The 16,195-nt window shown below is 42.5% G+C and overlaps 3 protein-coding genes across 4 annotated transcripts; all 3 read left to right on the top strand.

The window, feature by feature from the left end:
• Positions 1 to 312: 312 nt before the first annotated feature.
• LOC306838208 (soluble calcium-activated nucleotidase 1-like) lies at positions 313 to 8,403 on the top strand. The gene is made up of 4 exons (XM_079366250.1): positions 313 to 466; positions 5,480 to 6,148; positions 7,185 to 7,388; positions 7,479 to 8,403. Exons 2-4 carry the CDS (start codon positions 5,503 to 5,505, stop codon positions 7,847 to 7,849), a joined length of 1,221 nt encoding a protein of 406 aa, XP_079222376.1. The 5' UTR covers positions 313 to 466; positions 5,480 to 5,502; the 3' UTR covers positions 7,850 to 8,403.
• A 1,179-nt stretch (positions 8,404 to 9,582) lies between these two features.
• Positions 9,583 to 12,179, top strand: LOC306838635 (galectin-3-binding protein A-like). Of its 2 annotated transcripts, none has more exons than XM_079366941.1 (4): positions 9,583 to 9,747; positions 10,291 to 10,425; positions 10,504 to 10,795; positions 10,932 to 12,179. In XM_079366941.1, the coding sequence occupies exons 1-4, from the start codon at positions 9,666 to 9,668 to the stop codon at positions 11,968 to 11,970; spliced, it is 1,548 nt and encodes a 515-aa protein (XP_079223067.1). In that variant the 5' UTR covers positions 9,583 to 9,665; the 3' UTR covers positions 11,971 to 12,179. The 2 variants fall into 2 exon arrangements, with proteins under 2 accessions (XP_079223067.1, XP_079223066.1); XM_079366940.1 differs by having other exon boundaries at positions 10,495 to 10,795.
• Positions 12,180 to 12,263: 84 nt separating this feature from the next.
• On the top strand, positions 12,264 to 16,162 carry LOC306837704 (soluble calcium-activated nucleotidase 1-like; the record flags this gene model as incomplete). Its single annotated transcript, XM_079365447.1, has 4 exons — positions 12,264 to 12,310; positions 13,543 to 13,910; positions 14,944 to 15,147; positions 15,238 to 16,162. The coding sequence occupies 4 exons, from the start codon at positions 12,264 to 12,266 to the stop codon at positions 15,606 to 15,608; spliced, it is 990 nt and encodes a 329-aa protein (XP_079221573.1). The 3' UTR covers positions 15,609 to 16,162.
• Positions 16,163 to 16,195: the final 33 nt, after the last annotated feature.

The following is a 16,195-nucleotide window of genomic DNA, read 5'->3' as shown; positions in this document are numbered from 1 at the left end:
CACACATTTATTTGTAATATTTGTAGTATTTGAAGACATTCTTGATAATTTAATATGTTATTTGAACGTCTTTACTAAGGTTTTTAAACATTCCATGTTAGGAACTAGATAACCTGCTTTATTTTCATCATTACAGTTTACAGCTTATGTCGACAAAATCCCTTCAAAAGTGCCTTATCCATGCTGGAGACAATGTTTCTGGGTTTTTGTGAAGTGAACAAAGTCATCGATTTACATAGATTTATAGTTCTCAAATTTTCGGCTGCACCTGAAGGCACCGCTTCGACATCGACTGGGCGCGTACACGTCACGCTGCTGTCGTCATCAGTACATACAGGAAGTCATGATTGGCTGTCTGGTCAACGGGGGAACGTTGGGAGAAAGAGCCGAAGAGGTGAAGAGACACAACAATGTCATCTGTTCTCCAACCAGCAGCGGACCGTGAGCTGACCGTGTAAGCGCTGCGGTGAGTGGGAAGCGAAAACACGAGAAGTCAGGGAGTGAAAAAACGTTTCTGAACGCAGTGGTTAGTGAAGGCATCCGTGTTAACCTCTGCGCTGCCGGAAGAAAGTGGACAACAGCTAACTGAAACACACACACTTAAACACTGCATGGCGTGTGTGTGAAAGAGTCCTGAAATGTTTCTCATAACCAGAGCAATTCTGCAAAATGTAAATTATTATAAATGTTGTAATGCAGCTCGTAAAGCTGAGCTAATGCGCATAAAGAGTCAAAAAGCTGCTAATAGCAAGTTGGGTTTGTTCATCAATGAGCTGCACAACATCTCCACTTTGAACCAGCTGCTTAGTCACATGCACATCTGTTGTTTGGGGGGTGTTGACCTGCAGAAGTTTGAGAATCTGCCTCACAGCGATAAGTGAACTCTTTATGAGCCTCTTTGCTGTCTCACACCTCCACAGATGTCATTCTTTATGGTGGCACAGACAGAGCAGCAGAATACACCCTTCACTCTTTCATACTGACGCTCACCCAAGTAGTTTCATCATTTTGTTTTCATCCATTTTTAATTTGAAGGTTTTTACAGATTGCAGATTAATGTATCCTACATGAGGTGATCTAAATCAGGGCTTCTCAGCATGTCTTAACCCATGGAGGTGAGGTGAGATTTTCTTTCCAAGACCCCCCCCCCTCCTCATAATTGTAACATAGATCAGCATATATCAATACAATGAACTACTGTACTATGGAGTACTTTCCAAAGACAGAGTTCGGCTATTTTTATAGTTTCCAAGTCATTCATGTTATAAACTTTGAGTGAATGGTGGCTCTGCTGTGATTTTTATTTAAAATGTATTTTCTCCCTTGCACCCTAAAGTGACAGACACGTCACAATCCTATCAGAGTTGATCTATTGGCACAGTACTAAAGTGGGCGGGAGACAAAATAGTTGAATTTATAGGTGCAAGAGGTCCCAGTTTGTAGAAGTGATTTTTAAAAAAATATTATTATTATTATTATACAGCAGACCTTTTTTGTAAATTATCCCACGGACCCCCAGGCTATGGTTCACGGACCCCTGGGTCTTTCTGGGACCCCACTTTGAGAATCACTGATCTAAACAAGGTGTCATCTCTCAATTTAATCAGAAGAGTCTGATTCGTCGGACTAGTCTGAAGTCCCCTCAGCGCTGTCTTCCTCCTCACATGTGGACAGCTGAACTACAATGCGCTGACACCGTAGCACTGATGCATGTTCTTTTACTTACTTACTTAACAAACAGCCTTCGCTGTACCTTTACATGGTCGACGTATTAGTACGGAGTCCATGTCATGAAAAAGGACATTTTTTATTTCAGCCAGAAAGACTTGTCATATTGTGGTAAATTGAATTTAAGAAGCATTCATAGGGAGATAAAATCACAACTTCACCCTTCATCACACTTTTTAAATGCAGGTCGAAGCCATCGACAGTCGGATCAATCATTATTGTTTATGGCTTTCAAAACTGGTGTTACGCAACCAAAGATATCAAGCAGGACTAAGCACAACAATAATGGAAATGGATGTGTCTCAGTGAAAGGTCGGCGGTTCGATCCCCCAGCTCCATTTAACCCTGATGTTGTGCATGCTGCTTCATTGGCAGTATGTAAATGTGTACGAATTGACTATCTAATACTGATGGACACTTTCCATAGCAGCCTGTGTGAATGGGTAGGTTCAGTGTGACCTGTGGTTGAATAGTCACTATACAATACGCTACACTATGCTGTAAGCTCAAGTTACCTTTTACCTTCTCATACCTCGTCTAACATATTTGATCATATCCCCACGCTACAGTGTGTGTATAAAGTTATTACATTGTGTGTAGTCCTTTTATGTCAACTATTTGAATCCTTAAGAGGACACGTTTCAAAGGCCCCTCCTTCACTTCTTGTTACAACTTACAAAAAGTAAGCGTGTGTGCGCTTTCCTGTACAGTTAGCTTCCCTGTTGACAATGCATCCGCTCTGCTGTTGTAATCAGCCTTATCTCTGGCCTCAGTCCAGTCACAGAGCTCCGATTACACACAGAAACAGCCCCAGTATACAAACTCTTGAAGTGAGCAAACTTTTGAATTCATCTACTCAGCCTGCAGGCTTTCAGGTAAGAAATGCTTATCTCGCCTTTCGAACCTGGCCCTATTCAAAGGTTGCTGTACTGAATACAGACTTGATGAATGAACCCCCCCTGCGAGGGTTTGACCCTTTGGACTGGACGATAATCCTCCAACTCTAGTTAAAGTTCAGCGTAACAAACCCCTAGTCATGGTTACGCTGCATCTGAAGTGTGAGCAGAAGGAACATAGCGAGGTCGGGAGTGATTGTGCAGGTCTGCTCTGAGGACAGAGAGGTACATGTGATGAAACACAGTCAGAATTCTGGCAGGAGGAGACGAAGAGGTGAGTGTGTTTAATTATTGAAGTGTAACAAACTAGAATAGGTGGCACCGGGGGGGGAAGCTGCCTTCGAAAGTTCATTACAATGAGCAGGTTGTTGGTGCAACTCACAGAGAGTTGATTTGATCATTACGACCCAGATGTTGCTGCAATAATGGCGGGCTGTTTGGCTCGAGGCCCTCCTTATAAAGGGGCCTTTGAGCTGCTCCGTGTTCGGAGCACGGCGTGTGACGCTCCTGAGCCGAGTTTAGAGGTCCCCCTGGAATGCGGTCGGGAGTAGACTGCACACAGTTTGTATGTTGAAGAGAGCCGGGTGGTGTTGGCGGTGACCCCGCTCGTGCAGTAAGGTCACATTGGGTGATAAAGCATGCATCAGGTTATACACAGTCCTCCAGTGTTGTGAATAGGACCCCTTCTTCCCGCTTGATCGTTGAATAATGAAATGTGAGCTAGTGGTTGGATGGATCCACATTTCAGAAGCTCCATGTGAAAACCTGCAGTTTCTTCAGTGAACACTTCTTTAAAAAGAGGGTTAAAATCCCATTTAGTTTGACTTTCCCTTTTTCATTACTACAGTAATGGTATTTTTTTTTGTTTTAGGCTGTTTAACGTCCTCGTTACCTGATACATGGAGTAAAACATAAATACTTTTCTTTCTTTAAGATGTCTTTGTGGGGTTTTGTTCCCGCTTTGACAACTGTAGCCTCTGTACATGGGGCGCTCGAATGAACCACTAGGCCACTGACGCCCCTAAATGAAGTTGTCTATCTGTCTTTAAAATCAATGGAAAATGTTCATTTAGATATCCTGGCTCCCTTAGTGATCTTCTTAAATCTATTTTTATGTCCTAAGAGCAGGAGCTCAGAGATGATCATGAGCAGAAAATGTAAAATGAAACTGGTAAATTGCGTTTGTATTTTATTTTTTATTTGGAGTGGGGACTGACATGCAGGAATGTGCCGGCTCCTCGGAGGACTTGACCTCTGTACCTCTTGGTCAGCGGCGCCCGACATCCAATATTAGTTTTCTCAGAAATGCTTCCAGAAAGGTTTTGTTTGAGCTTTTAAACGTGCAGTTGTTGATTAAACATAACATGAAGTGAATGACATGTTCATTGTCTTCTCTGTAAATCATGAAGTTTTTGCTCTTTAAAACATCATTCGAGGAAATGTCTACATGTTTTAGTTTTAAAGCCGAAGTTCAAATTTGCAAGATGGAAATTAAAACAAAGTATGAACTTTGGCGAATTTGGGCATTTTTAAACTATGACTATTTTAAATTGAAAAAGAAACAACTTGATATTTCTCTGTTGATGGACTAATCCTTGCAGCATTCATATTGAACAAAGCAGAGATTTTCTTGCGACAGCAGTATTTGCCCCCTCAGCCAGCTGGTTTTGAATTTCCTGATTTACCTGCTCATGCTGTCCCTTCATTGTCACTGTAATAACTCCTCCCAGCATCCACCTTGACATGGCCCAATGGGTGGCTACCTGATATTCACCCAACCGAAAGCTTTACTACTTCCTGCATCTTATCATGTGTCAGGCCACCCGGCAATACAAACACAAGTCTGAGTTCTTTCAGGGATGTAAAATGTTCTTCTGACGAAGCGCTGGATAAATGATCAACCTGCTGTCCACTGTGAGGACATGAGTCAACATATGGAGAGTATGTGAGTAGGATCAGATTGAGATTCAGCATTTAATGTCACTGACGATGAGTCAGAGTCGTGTCTGTAGGAATCTGAATTGGCTTTAGACAACTTACAGTGAGCAAAGATTGAAGATTTTAACGAAAGATGTTCCATGTAGTTCCGTTTTTTTCCCTTCTTTTTAGTACACATGTTCTTTGTTGGAAACCGATAGTTTATACATTTTGCTCATCAAAGTATTCTCCGTGAAACATTCAGAAACAAAACCCCAAGCAGCTGTATCGACCTTTTCCTCGGTCATACTTGTCTGTATACTTTCTCTACGGCTCCACTTCGGCTTACGAAGGATTCAGTGTGACTGACGTTACTAAACACATCTCTGAACACCGCTTGCTTTGAAACTGAGATAAAGACTTTGTTGAACTGGAATGACAAGTAGTCTGACACGACAGAACTCTCCTCTAAAACAAGCGGACTCGACACCCTCGAATTCACCCACTGCTTTGTGGATTACAGCTCTGAAGCGTCGAGTTTGGCATTCGACTGTCTCTGTCTTGTAACCTACGAGCCCTGTTGAAGATAATGGAGAATATATGATCGGATTATGGGGGGAGCTTTTTAAAAGTCTTTTAAACACTAAATTTGACTCTATGAGAAGCTTTAAAAGGAACCGTCTATGACTTGATTCAACAATAAAACAAACAAACATTGGGACTGGTTTTGTTGTAGATTTGTTAACAGTAGAACAGTATTTCACTGTGAGCTGTTTTAACTAGAAGAACATGCAACCTCCTGTATTCTATTTGATGACGGGTAAACGTACATCATGTTTTCTGTTTCTTTCAGACACCCTGATGTTATTCAAGCAGATGCATTGAAACTCTGTCCACTTCTTTTTTTTTTTTTTTTTTTTTTTTTTTTTTTTTCCTAGGTCAAACCGGGCCTCCGTCCTCCATGCCTGCTACCACAGGCTTCACTCGACTGGAGCAGAATGAGTCCATGAATAACCTGCGCATCTCTGTAGGAGGCCTCCCTATGTTGGCTTCCATGGCTAACACCACTGACCCTCGTTTCCGCCTTAAATGGAAGCCCATCGTGGCGGTGGCCGCCTCCCTGGCTTTGCTTCTGCTGCTCTTCATGCACTTGAGCTCAGGCATGCGGCCCCGCTCGTACGCCTCCCACGGCTGGAAAACAGGCTGCAGCGACTCCCAGCAGTCCGAGTCCCATTACAACGACACCTATCCACTGAGCCCGCCTGAGCGCACGCCGCAGGGCACCCGCTATCGCATCGGGGTCATCGCTGACCTGGACACAAGCTCTCGTAGTGAGAAGAAGCTGACGTGGTTCAGCTACATGCGGCGGGGTTACCTGTTGGTGTCACAAAGCGGGGACAAGGTAGCAGTTGAGTGGGATGCGGACAGGGTGGCGCTGGAGAGCCACCTGTCGGAGAAGGGCAGGGGCATGGAGCTGTCGGAGCTGGTGGTGTTTAACGGGAAGCTGTACAGCGTGGATGACAGAACGGGAGTCGTCTACCACATAGACGGAGACAAGGCTGTGCCCTGGGTCATCCTCACTGACGGAGACGGCTCTGTTGCCAAAGGTGGGTTTGAGCCTGCTCTTCAACATGCTGCCATTTAACATGTATTCTACCTCACACACCCACATGTTACTGCATTCTGTCACACCTCTCTTCACAACTGGATTTTCACTCATGACATGGAATGAAAGCTCATAAATGATGGCACCGCCACAAAAACTGTCGGATGAGATGAAAGAAGTCAATTTTTAAATAATGAGTTTTAATTTGCAATGGAAACCTTTTTTTATTAGTTTGTACACTACTTCCCAAATTCATTCAGTGCCTCCTTAAAAGAGGCTCAACCTGTTTTTAAGGAACCACTTTACTACAACATACATGTCTACATAAACAAGTTGAAACCAGCTCCCTCATGCATGCATGCATTGATGAATCACTAAAACCAGTCGATAATGTCAGAGTATGTGCCATTGTGTCCATTGTTGTAGTTTTATGGCTTTCAACTTGACTCCAGGTGAGGGTGTGAATCGAGCCTTTTCCTTTTCTTATTTATATTCAAAGATATTTCATCACACTCCATAAACAACATTAGTCTGACAAGTCCAGATAAAAAATCTTGTTTCAAGATGTAATAAAGGAAGAACGCATATAATAAGTGAAAACAGTTTCCAATGTTGCATGAACATTTCACTGAAGTGACATAAATGGAGACATATTTATTTACACACATTGACATTGATATTTTTTCTTATAAGTCATCTGGGCCTTATTTTTTTTGCTTTTTATATCGTAGTGTTTATGACCACATAAGTCAAACACACTTGCTTTAATTTTACTTTAGTGTGATAGTAGTTTTTTGGCTTTCAACTTGAATTCACGTTAAGTTTTGGAATATTCTAGTTTTTAGCTCTTAATTATTCAAGACAAATAATTGAGCCAATGAAAAGAAGCAGATCGAGTTCAAGGCTGCAACAAGCAGGTTGTCCTTTTTTCTGTCATCATAACATGGGCAGGACAAATTTGTGACTTGAATGAACTGCATTAACCAATAACAGTGGACCTCAGCTCTCTGTTGAACTCGTGCTCTTTCCCCTGACAGGGTTCAAAGCTGAGTGGATGGCAGTGAAGGACAAGCACCTGTACGTCGGCGGTCTGGGCAAAGAGTGGACAACAACAGAAGGCGTGTTCGTTAACAACAACCCTGAGTGGGTGAAGGTGGTTGGCTACAGAGGGGACGTGCAGCATGAGAACTGGGTTCCAAAGTACAAATCTCTAAAGTCTGCTGCAGGGATCCAGACTCCAGGTGAGGGTGTGAATCAAGCCTCGCTCACAACCGCTCCCTTTCATCGTTTGCTCTGTTTACCTCTCACCTTGGCGTTCTGAATCTTTTCAGGGTATTTGATCCACGAGTCAGCAGCCTGGAGCGACACCTTGCAGCGCTGGTTCTTCCTTCCTCGCCGCGAAAGCAAGGAGCGCTACGAGGAGACGGCAGACGAGCGCCGGGCCACTAACCTCGTCCTCAGCTGCACGCCCGATTTCTCAGACATCCGGGCAAGCCGAGTGGGTGAACTCAACCCCACTCACGGTTTCTCCTCATTCAAGTTCGTGCCCAACACGGACGACCAGATCGTTCTGGCTCTCAAGTCAGAAGAAGACGCTGGAAATATCGCCACGTACATCATGGCGTTCACACTTGACGGGCGCATCCTTTTACCCGAAACCAAGATTGGAGATGTAAAATACGAGGGCTTGGAGTTCATTTAGATTGAGAGACGCGCTCTCTAAACAACTGCACTGTTCCAATTTGTTTACAATGCCGTGACTGTCGAAGTTAACGTACTCGCTGCTTCCTCTTTGAGACATGACTCCGACCCTTAAAGGATCGTCTTCAGAGTAAAGACGTTTGAAACCAGACTGTCAAACATGATACCGGTTGGGTTTTGAGGAAGTGCAAGCTGAAACAAACAACGCCAGCAATGTCTCGTGTTGGATCGTCTACTTCCCAGGCTGAATGTGACTTTCAACAGCACTTCTCTGAAAATGAATGTACAACACAATGATTAATCAGACTGTGATTATGTCCTCTTGAGGCAGACCATCTCATGCACATACTCAACACACTCAAAAGGTCCAGGGATTTTCCCCTCCTTTGCTCCGTGTTAAACATCACTATGTACACACCAAACAAACTTCTTCTACATCTGTTTTTATTCTTCCTAAACCTCGACATTAATTGAAGGACGTTTTTTGTGCAAAAAAACCAATCATTCTGTTTGTAATGTTTGTGGTGGAATGGCTGAGTAAAACCTTGATTCTTATTTTTTCTGACTCTTGATGCTTTATTCAATGGTGACTCTCTACACTAGACTAGTTCAACAACCAAAATCAGACATAATCATCAAACAAGTCGCGACTGGACCAAACACGGTTGTGCAACTTCCCAGTTTTTGGCTCTTCATGAAAAACAAAACTTAGGGAAAGCAGCAGGATTTGGAGAAGTGAACCTACAGTACTTTGAACCCTCCCTTTTTTTTTTGGCAGCACTTTAAATAGGGAGTCAAATTTTTTTGTTTCAGACTTCACAAGTGGAAGCAGGGCGGCAAGGAGGAGAAGGTAATGTTTGATTTTATAGTTGGCACATGTTTTAGTGCACAGATCTCGCATTGTCATTAAGAATCTCAAAGTAATGCAACTGAAAAACATGTTTAAGTGCAGGGGAAATTGTCATGGTATTTTGTCCTCATAATATATGATAATGTATGAATGTATTTGTACAACAATAAGGAAAACAATGCTACAGATTGACTACTTAAAGCCATGCATCTTGAATTGTAAGTAAAGATGCTTTCATGTTGATCACATCCTTGTTTTTTTCTCTCTATCAGAACCTTAACCCTGGTGTTTGAAAATGCTCAGACAGCGAAACTTGTTCAGTCTGTGGCTTCTGCTACTTCTCCATGAGTCTGGAAGTGCCATGAGATTTAACCTGTTTCGTGAGTAATGGGAACCGCATGTAAAGAGTGAAAAGATGTTGTACAGTGACAATCAGTATCGGCTCATTTTATCACAGATGTGTGCCCATGTCACTTGATTTATTTACAGGTCAAAAAGCATTTCATTTGAGTGTCATTGTATTACATAGCAGTCCTCTGGCTGTCACGTGCACAGTGTTATATGGATTACAGCAAACATCCAGTGTCAAGCTTTGATGCACTTACAAAATAATTCAGAAACAAGTTGTGCTTAATTCTTTTCTCAAGTCTGTTGTCTATGATGTATTTATATTACTCAAGGACTATATTACCTGCTTTTATGTACATACTCTCACCTGATTTATTTAAAGTAGGCTGTAAGTTATCTAATCGTGTAAACAACCTCGTGGCCTTGGTTGATATGTCACGCAGGCCTGTGTTTGTGTTTGCACACAGGAAGACCTACACAGGACAGTGACGTGTCTGTGGACAGTGACGTGTCTGTGGACGGTGACTTGCGACTGTTTGGCTCACAGAGTGTTTCAGAGGGCCGTGTGGAAGTCTACCACGATGGGAAATGGGGAACAGTTTGTGACGACAACTGGGACATGGCCGAGGCCCAGGTGGTTTGTCGTCAGCTCGGATTCCCCGGAGCAAAATCGGTTGTCTTTGGGAAAGACTACGGACAAGGTGCCGGCCACTTCCATTTATTCCCCACTAGGGGGCAGTAAAACAATTGTACTAAGTGAGGAGTTGTGATGAAACGTTACTCGCACTACAAATTCAACCACGAATAGTGTCACTGCACGACATTTTTTCTTATTTATATTCAAAGTTATTTCATCACACTCCATAAACAACATTAGTCTGACAAGTCCAGATAAAAAATCTTGTTTCAAGATGTAATAAAGGAAGAACGCATATAATAAGTGAAAACAGTTTCCAATGTTGCATGAACATTTCACTGAAGTGACATAAATAGAGACATATTTATTTACACACATTGACAGTGATATTTTTTCTTATAAGTCATCTGGGCCTTTTTTTTTTTTTACTTTTTATATCGTAGTGTTTATGACCACATATAAGTCAAACACACTTGCTTTAATTTTAATAGTGTTATAGCACTTGAAATCGGCCTCAGTCTCACCCTAGACTGGCAGAATTTTTGCAGTGTGATTATTTTGTTTCTCCTGACATGAGTAAATGTATTACTTTCATTTGACCTTGTAGCTTCTGGACCTATTTGGCTGGATGATCTTGACTGCAAAGGCACAGAGAATTATCTGTCGACATGTTCTTTCAAAGGCTGGGGACTGACTGACTGCTCCCACAAAGAGGATGTCGGAGTTATTTGTGAAAGTGATGGTATGTACTTAAAACCTCACATCAAGATAAAGAACTTACCTTGTAATAACGACTCCTTCACATATGTAGTGGTTCCAGGCACAAACACGACCATCGATGATTCTGCATACCCGCTGGACCACAGCATCAGTTTGTCTGACGAGCTTGGCCAACTCTTTGACAGCGGGAGTGGCTGTGATTTCCTGATCTTGATCCAGAGTTCTACTGGGAACAGAAAAGAGGATGGGACCCTTGAGATGGCTGAGACAGAAATTTGTACGCACAAAATGATCGTCTCGCGGTTTCCTTTCTTCAATGCTTCACTTGATAGCACGAGTACTACAATCGGCATCAGCCGTTCTTGCAAACCATATTTCAGGTCCCTCATCAGGTAAATATGACATAATTTATGATTTTGCTCATATTCCTATTAAACAGAAATGACTTGGTTGTAATATTGAAAGCAAAGTCATTGAAAAAAATCCCCAAAAACTATTCTGGTTATTCTATGGTCTATTTTTTTAAAGGTACATTTACACCCGTCAGATCGATGTAACTTTTAACTCCGCGCAATGCCTCCACTGGATGGCTTCCAAGTTTGGGATGAAGCAGCTGATGGAGGACACAGGCCGACTGTTCACTAAAATCCTCCCACAAGACGCCTCTTTCCGAACCCAAGTTTCCCTTTTTGAATATGCAGAGGAAACTGAAGACCTTGTGCTCCGGGAGAACTGTATTCAGTATCTGGCCTGGAACTACCAAAATCTGACCACGTCCCCGGCTTGGACGACCCTCTCCGTTAAGCTTCTTGGAGCCATTCTAGCCCGCTCAGACCTGGTGGTGCATGATGAATACCTCCTGCTTCAGACTGTCGAGCGCTGGATCAAAGAGAAGGGCAACTCTGTCAGTTCAGAAGCCCAAGTTGACCTGTTGACTCGCATCCGATTCCCAATGATTCCTGCAGAGAAAGTTTACGACCTGGAGTTCAACTCTTCCCTCTACAGCTACTTTACAAATGTGTATCGTGAAAACATGTTGAGAGCATTCCAGTTTAATGTTCTCCCCTTCAGCAAACTTCAGTCCAGCCCAAAGTTTAACGATGAAGATTACAAGCCCAGGATCTACACCTCTGAAGCATGGAGCACTTCTATTGCTCCAACAGATCCAGTCCAGACCCTTTACATGCATTCACACAGAGATTATGGTTATGGTCATTACGATAGAAACAGGGTATCCTTCACTACATCTATTCACTACAGCCAGATCTTCAAGGACAGCAGTGTCAGCTGGGAGGCAAATGTCTTCAGGAATAAGTATGAGTGTTCGAACCAAGGTCTGAGGTGTGAAACTGTCCCTGCAGTACGGTTGTCTACCGGTTACTACGACCAGCAGAGCAAAATCCTATTCCGTAACCGGCTCCTGCTGATGTGCCAAGACAAGTATGTCTGTCAGGTTCAGGACTTCAAGGAGAACCTGGCTTATATCGGGAACGGAACCCAGAATGCCTATCCGTGTCCTGATAACCAGTACACCTACCGCTTTGTAGTGAGACCAGAGTACATCTGACCAATAACACCATGAATGTAGGCTCACATCTAATCAATTTGTGTGCTGATAACGCAATAGATTACAATGATATTACATTATAACCTTTGTGATTTTCTACAGAATCTCATGTTATAACATATCAAAGCATATGATGTACATATCAAAGCATATAAGTGCCTTTTGTTTTTATTTTGTGTTTTATGAATAAAACCGCATTCATTCATTCATTCATTCATTGATTCTTTTTCTGCTCCAGATGTACAAATATTAAAGGGACAGATGCAGGGATTTGAATGTATTGCATTACCCAAATGTGGGACAGGAGACATCCAGCGATCGAAATCAAGTGGGACACAAGGTGTGCCATATTAGACATGGGAATCTTTTTTTATGTTAGTTTGTCATCTGGATGCGGCTCTCAGCTGGTGGATCTGTTTCCAGTGGGTTGTGATTTTTTTTATTCAGGAAGTGGCGGTGGGTTCTGAGGCTAGACCAGCTGAGTACCACTGAGTTCATTCATATCATCTTCTGCGTTTGTAAAAATGACAAGCAATAAAAGTGATTTCCAGCTTTATCCAGTCCGTTCATAGTTCAGTGAGTCAGTTATGTTATTTTTATAAGACCCATTTCAAGAACAGCCTAGATTCAGACAAAAGCTACGTTCAATAATACATGTTCGTATAGTTTAGTTAATCACCAGACTGTTTTATAGCTTTTTTCTTATCGTGGACACTGATGTCAATCTTTTCAGTTTCTTCTGGGCCAAACTACAGTAATAATGCAACGTGCAAAGTTTGCTCTCCTGCTGTATCCTCTTTCATGACCTCTGCCGTTTCCTGGGGCTGTCCAACTCAAAGTTGGAAAAGGTTTCATATCATTGTTTAAAGTCAATGAATTTAGGTCTGCCTGGGAGCAATGTTATGCATTTATGCAATAGGAAGGAGCTGACATAAATAACTTCTGGTGTAGTGTAGTGCAAAAATGATCTCGAAAATATGCTATGGTCTATTCCAGGTTATTCCGACTAGAATCAGCCATCTTAATCAATGTTAAATATGTTTTACTATTACATGATCAGTAAATGTGATTTGTATAAAGATAAGATATGATAAGTGAAAGAGTGGAAAATGTAGAATTATTTGGCTGTATCTTCCATAAATTAAAAATGGTGGTCAACAGGTCCAAGCCTTGACACATTCCTGCACAAAACTCCCTCCTGTCCATATTGTTTGTTTTTACAACTCATTTTATTTTAAAAGATGATGTAAACGGGGATAGATAGATTTTTGGTGAGCTTAAAATGGTTGATGGGCAGTTTTTGACACTTTCAGACAGAACAAGGCTAGCTGTTCACCTCTGTCTTATAGCTAAGCTGGCTAAATATTTACCATATACTTTAACTGCAATCTAATGTGTAATGGTTTGACTTTACTTATCTACCACAAAACAATAAAGAAGCAAGTGTATTTAATGTTGATCTCTACGAGCTGTTAACAGAGTATCTGCATTTCCTTGTACCAGCAGGAAAATGTTCCAGTGCAGTGTTTATCAGGGGGACAGTGAGCAAAGATTCTGATCATTTATACAAAGAAAAAAAGACGTTTGCACCAAGTTCAAGGTTCAAGCGCAGGGCACCCGCTATCGCATCGGGGTCATCGCTGACCTGGACACAAGCTCTCGTAGTGAGAAGAAGCTGACGTGGTTCAGCTACATGCGGCGGGGTTACCTGTTGGTGTCACAAAGCGGGGACAAGGTAGCAGTTGAGTGGGATGCGGACAGGGTGGCGCTGGAGAGCCACCTGTCGGAGAAGGGCAGGGGCATGGAGCTGTCGGAGCTGGTGGTGTTTAACGGGAAGCTGTACAGCGTGGATGACAGAACGGGAGTCGTCTACCACATAGACGGAGACAAGGCTGTGCCCTGGGTCATCCTCACTGACGGAGACGGCTCTGTTGCCAAAGGTGGGTTTGAGCCTGCTCTTCAACATACTGCCATTTAACATGTATTCTACCTCACACACCCACATGTTACTGCATTCTGTCACACCTCTCTTCACAACTGGATTTTCACTCATGACATGAAATAAAAGCTCATAAATGATGGCACCGCCACAAAAACTGTCGGATGAGATGAAAGAAGTCAATTTTTAAATGAGTTTTCATTTGTGATGGAAACCTTTTTTTATTAGTTTGTACACTACTTCCCAAATTCATTCAGTGTCTCCTTAAAAGAGGCTCAACCTGTTTTTAAGGAACCACTTTACTACAACATACATGTCTACATAAACAAGTTGAAACCAGCTCCCTCATGCATGCATGCATTGATGAATCACTAAAACCAGTCGATAATGTCAGAGTATGTGCCATTGTGTCCATTGTTGTAGTTTTTTGGCTTTCAACTTGACTCCAGGTGAGGGTGTGAATCGAGCCTTTTCCTTTTCTTATTTATATTCAAAGATATTTCATCACACTCCATAAACAACATTAGTCTGACAAGTCCAGATAAAAAATCTTGTTTCAAGATGTAATAAAGGAAGAACGCATATAATAAGTGAAAACAGTTTCCAATGTTGCATGAACATTTCACTGAAGTGACATAAATGGGGACATATTTATTTACACACATTGACATTGATATTTTTTCTTATAAGTCATCTGGGCCTTATTTTTTTTGCTTTTTATATCGTAGTGTTTATGACCACATAAGTCAAACACACTTGCTTTAATTTTACTTTAGTGTGATAGTAGTTTTTTGGCTTTCAACTCGAATTCACGTTAAGTTTTGGAATATTTTAGTTTTTAGCTCTTAATTATTCAAGACAAATAATTGAGCCAATGAAAAGAAGCAGATCGAGTTCAGGGCTGCAACAAGCAGGTTGTCCTTTTTTCTGTCATCATAACATGGGCAGGACAAATTTGTGACTTGAATGAACTGCATTAACCAATAACAGTGGACCTCAGCTCTCTGTTGAACTCGTGCTCTTTCCCCTGACAGGGTTCAAAGCTGAGTGGATGGCAGTGAAGGACAAGCACCTGTACGTCGGCGGTCTGGGCAAAGAGTGGACAACAACAGAAGGCGTGTTCGTTAACAACAACCCCGAGTGGGTGAGGGTGGTTGGCTACAGAGGGGACGTGCAGCATGAGAACTGGGTTCCAAAGTACAAATCTCTAAAGTCTGCTGCAGGGATCCAGACTCCAGGTGAGGGTGTGAATCGAGCCTCGCTCACAACCGCTCCCTTTCATCGTTTGCTCTGTTTACCTCTCACCTTGGCGTTCTGAATCTTTTCAGGGTATTTGATCCACGAGTCAGCAGCCTGGAGCGACACCTTGCAGCGCTGGTTCTTCCTTCCTCGCCGCGAAAGCAAGGAGCGCTACGAGGAGACGGCAGACGAGCGCCGGGCCACTAACCTCGTCCTCAGCTGCACGCCCGATTTCTCAGACATCCGGGCAAGCCGAGTGGGTGAACTCAACCCCACTCACGGTTTCTCCTCATTCAAGTTCGTGCCCAACACGGACGACCAGATCGTTCTGGCTCTCAAGTCAGAAGAAGACGCTGGAAATATCGCCACGTACATCATGGCGTTCACACTTGACGGGCGCATCCTTTTACCCGAAACCAAGATTGGAGATGTAAAATACGAGGGCTTGGAGTTCATTTAGATTGAGAGACGCGCTCTCCAAACAACTGCACTGTTCCAATTTGTTTACAATGCCGTGACTGTCGAAGTTAACGTACTCGCTGCTTCCTCTTTGAGACATGACTCCGACCCTTAAAGGATCGTCTTCAGATTAAAGACGTTTGAAACCAGACTGTCAAACATGATACCGGTTGGGTTTTGAGGAAGTGCAAGCTGAAACAAACAACGCCAGCAATGTCTCGTGTTGGATCGTCTACTTCCCAGGCTGAATGTGACTTTCAACAGCACTTCTCTGAAAATGAATGTACAACACAATGATTAATCAGACTGTGATTATGTCCTCTTGAGGCAGACCATCTCATGCACATACTCAACACACTCAAAAGGTCCAGGGATTTTCCCCTCCTTTGCTCCGTGTTAAACATCACTATGTACACACCAAACAAACTTCTTCTACATCTGTTTTTATTCTTCCTAAACCTCGACATTAATTGAAGGACGTTTTTTGTGCAAAAAAACCAATCATTCTGTTTGTAATGTTTGTGGTGGAATGGCTGAGTAAAACCTTGATTCTTATTTTTTCTGACTCTTGATGCTTTATTCAATGGT

This window comes from Symphodus melops (genome assembly GCF_947650265.1).
Source record: "Symphodus melops genome assembly, chromosome: 17".
In the NCBI taxonomy this organism is placed as follows: Eukaryota; Metazoa; Chordata; class Actinopteri; order Labriformes; family Labridae; genus Symphodus; species Symphodus melops.
The sequence above is the reverse complement of the archived record's forward strand: the minus strand, read 5'-3'. Positions and strand labels throughout refer to the sequence as shown.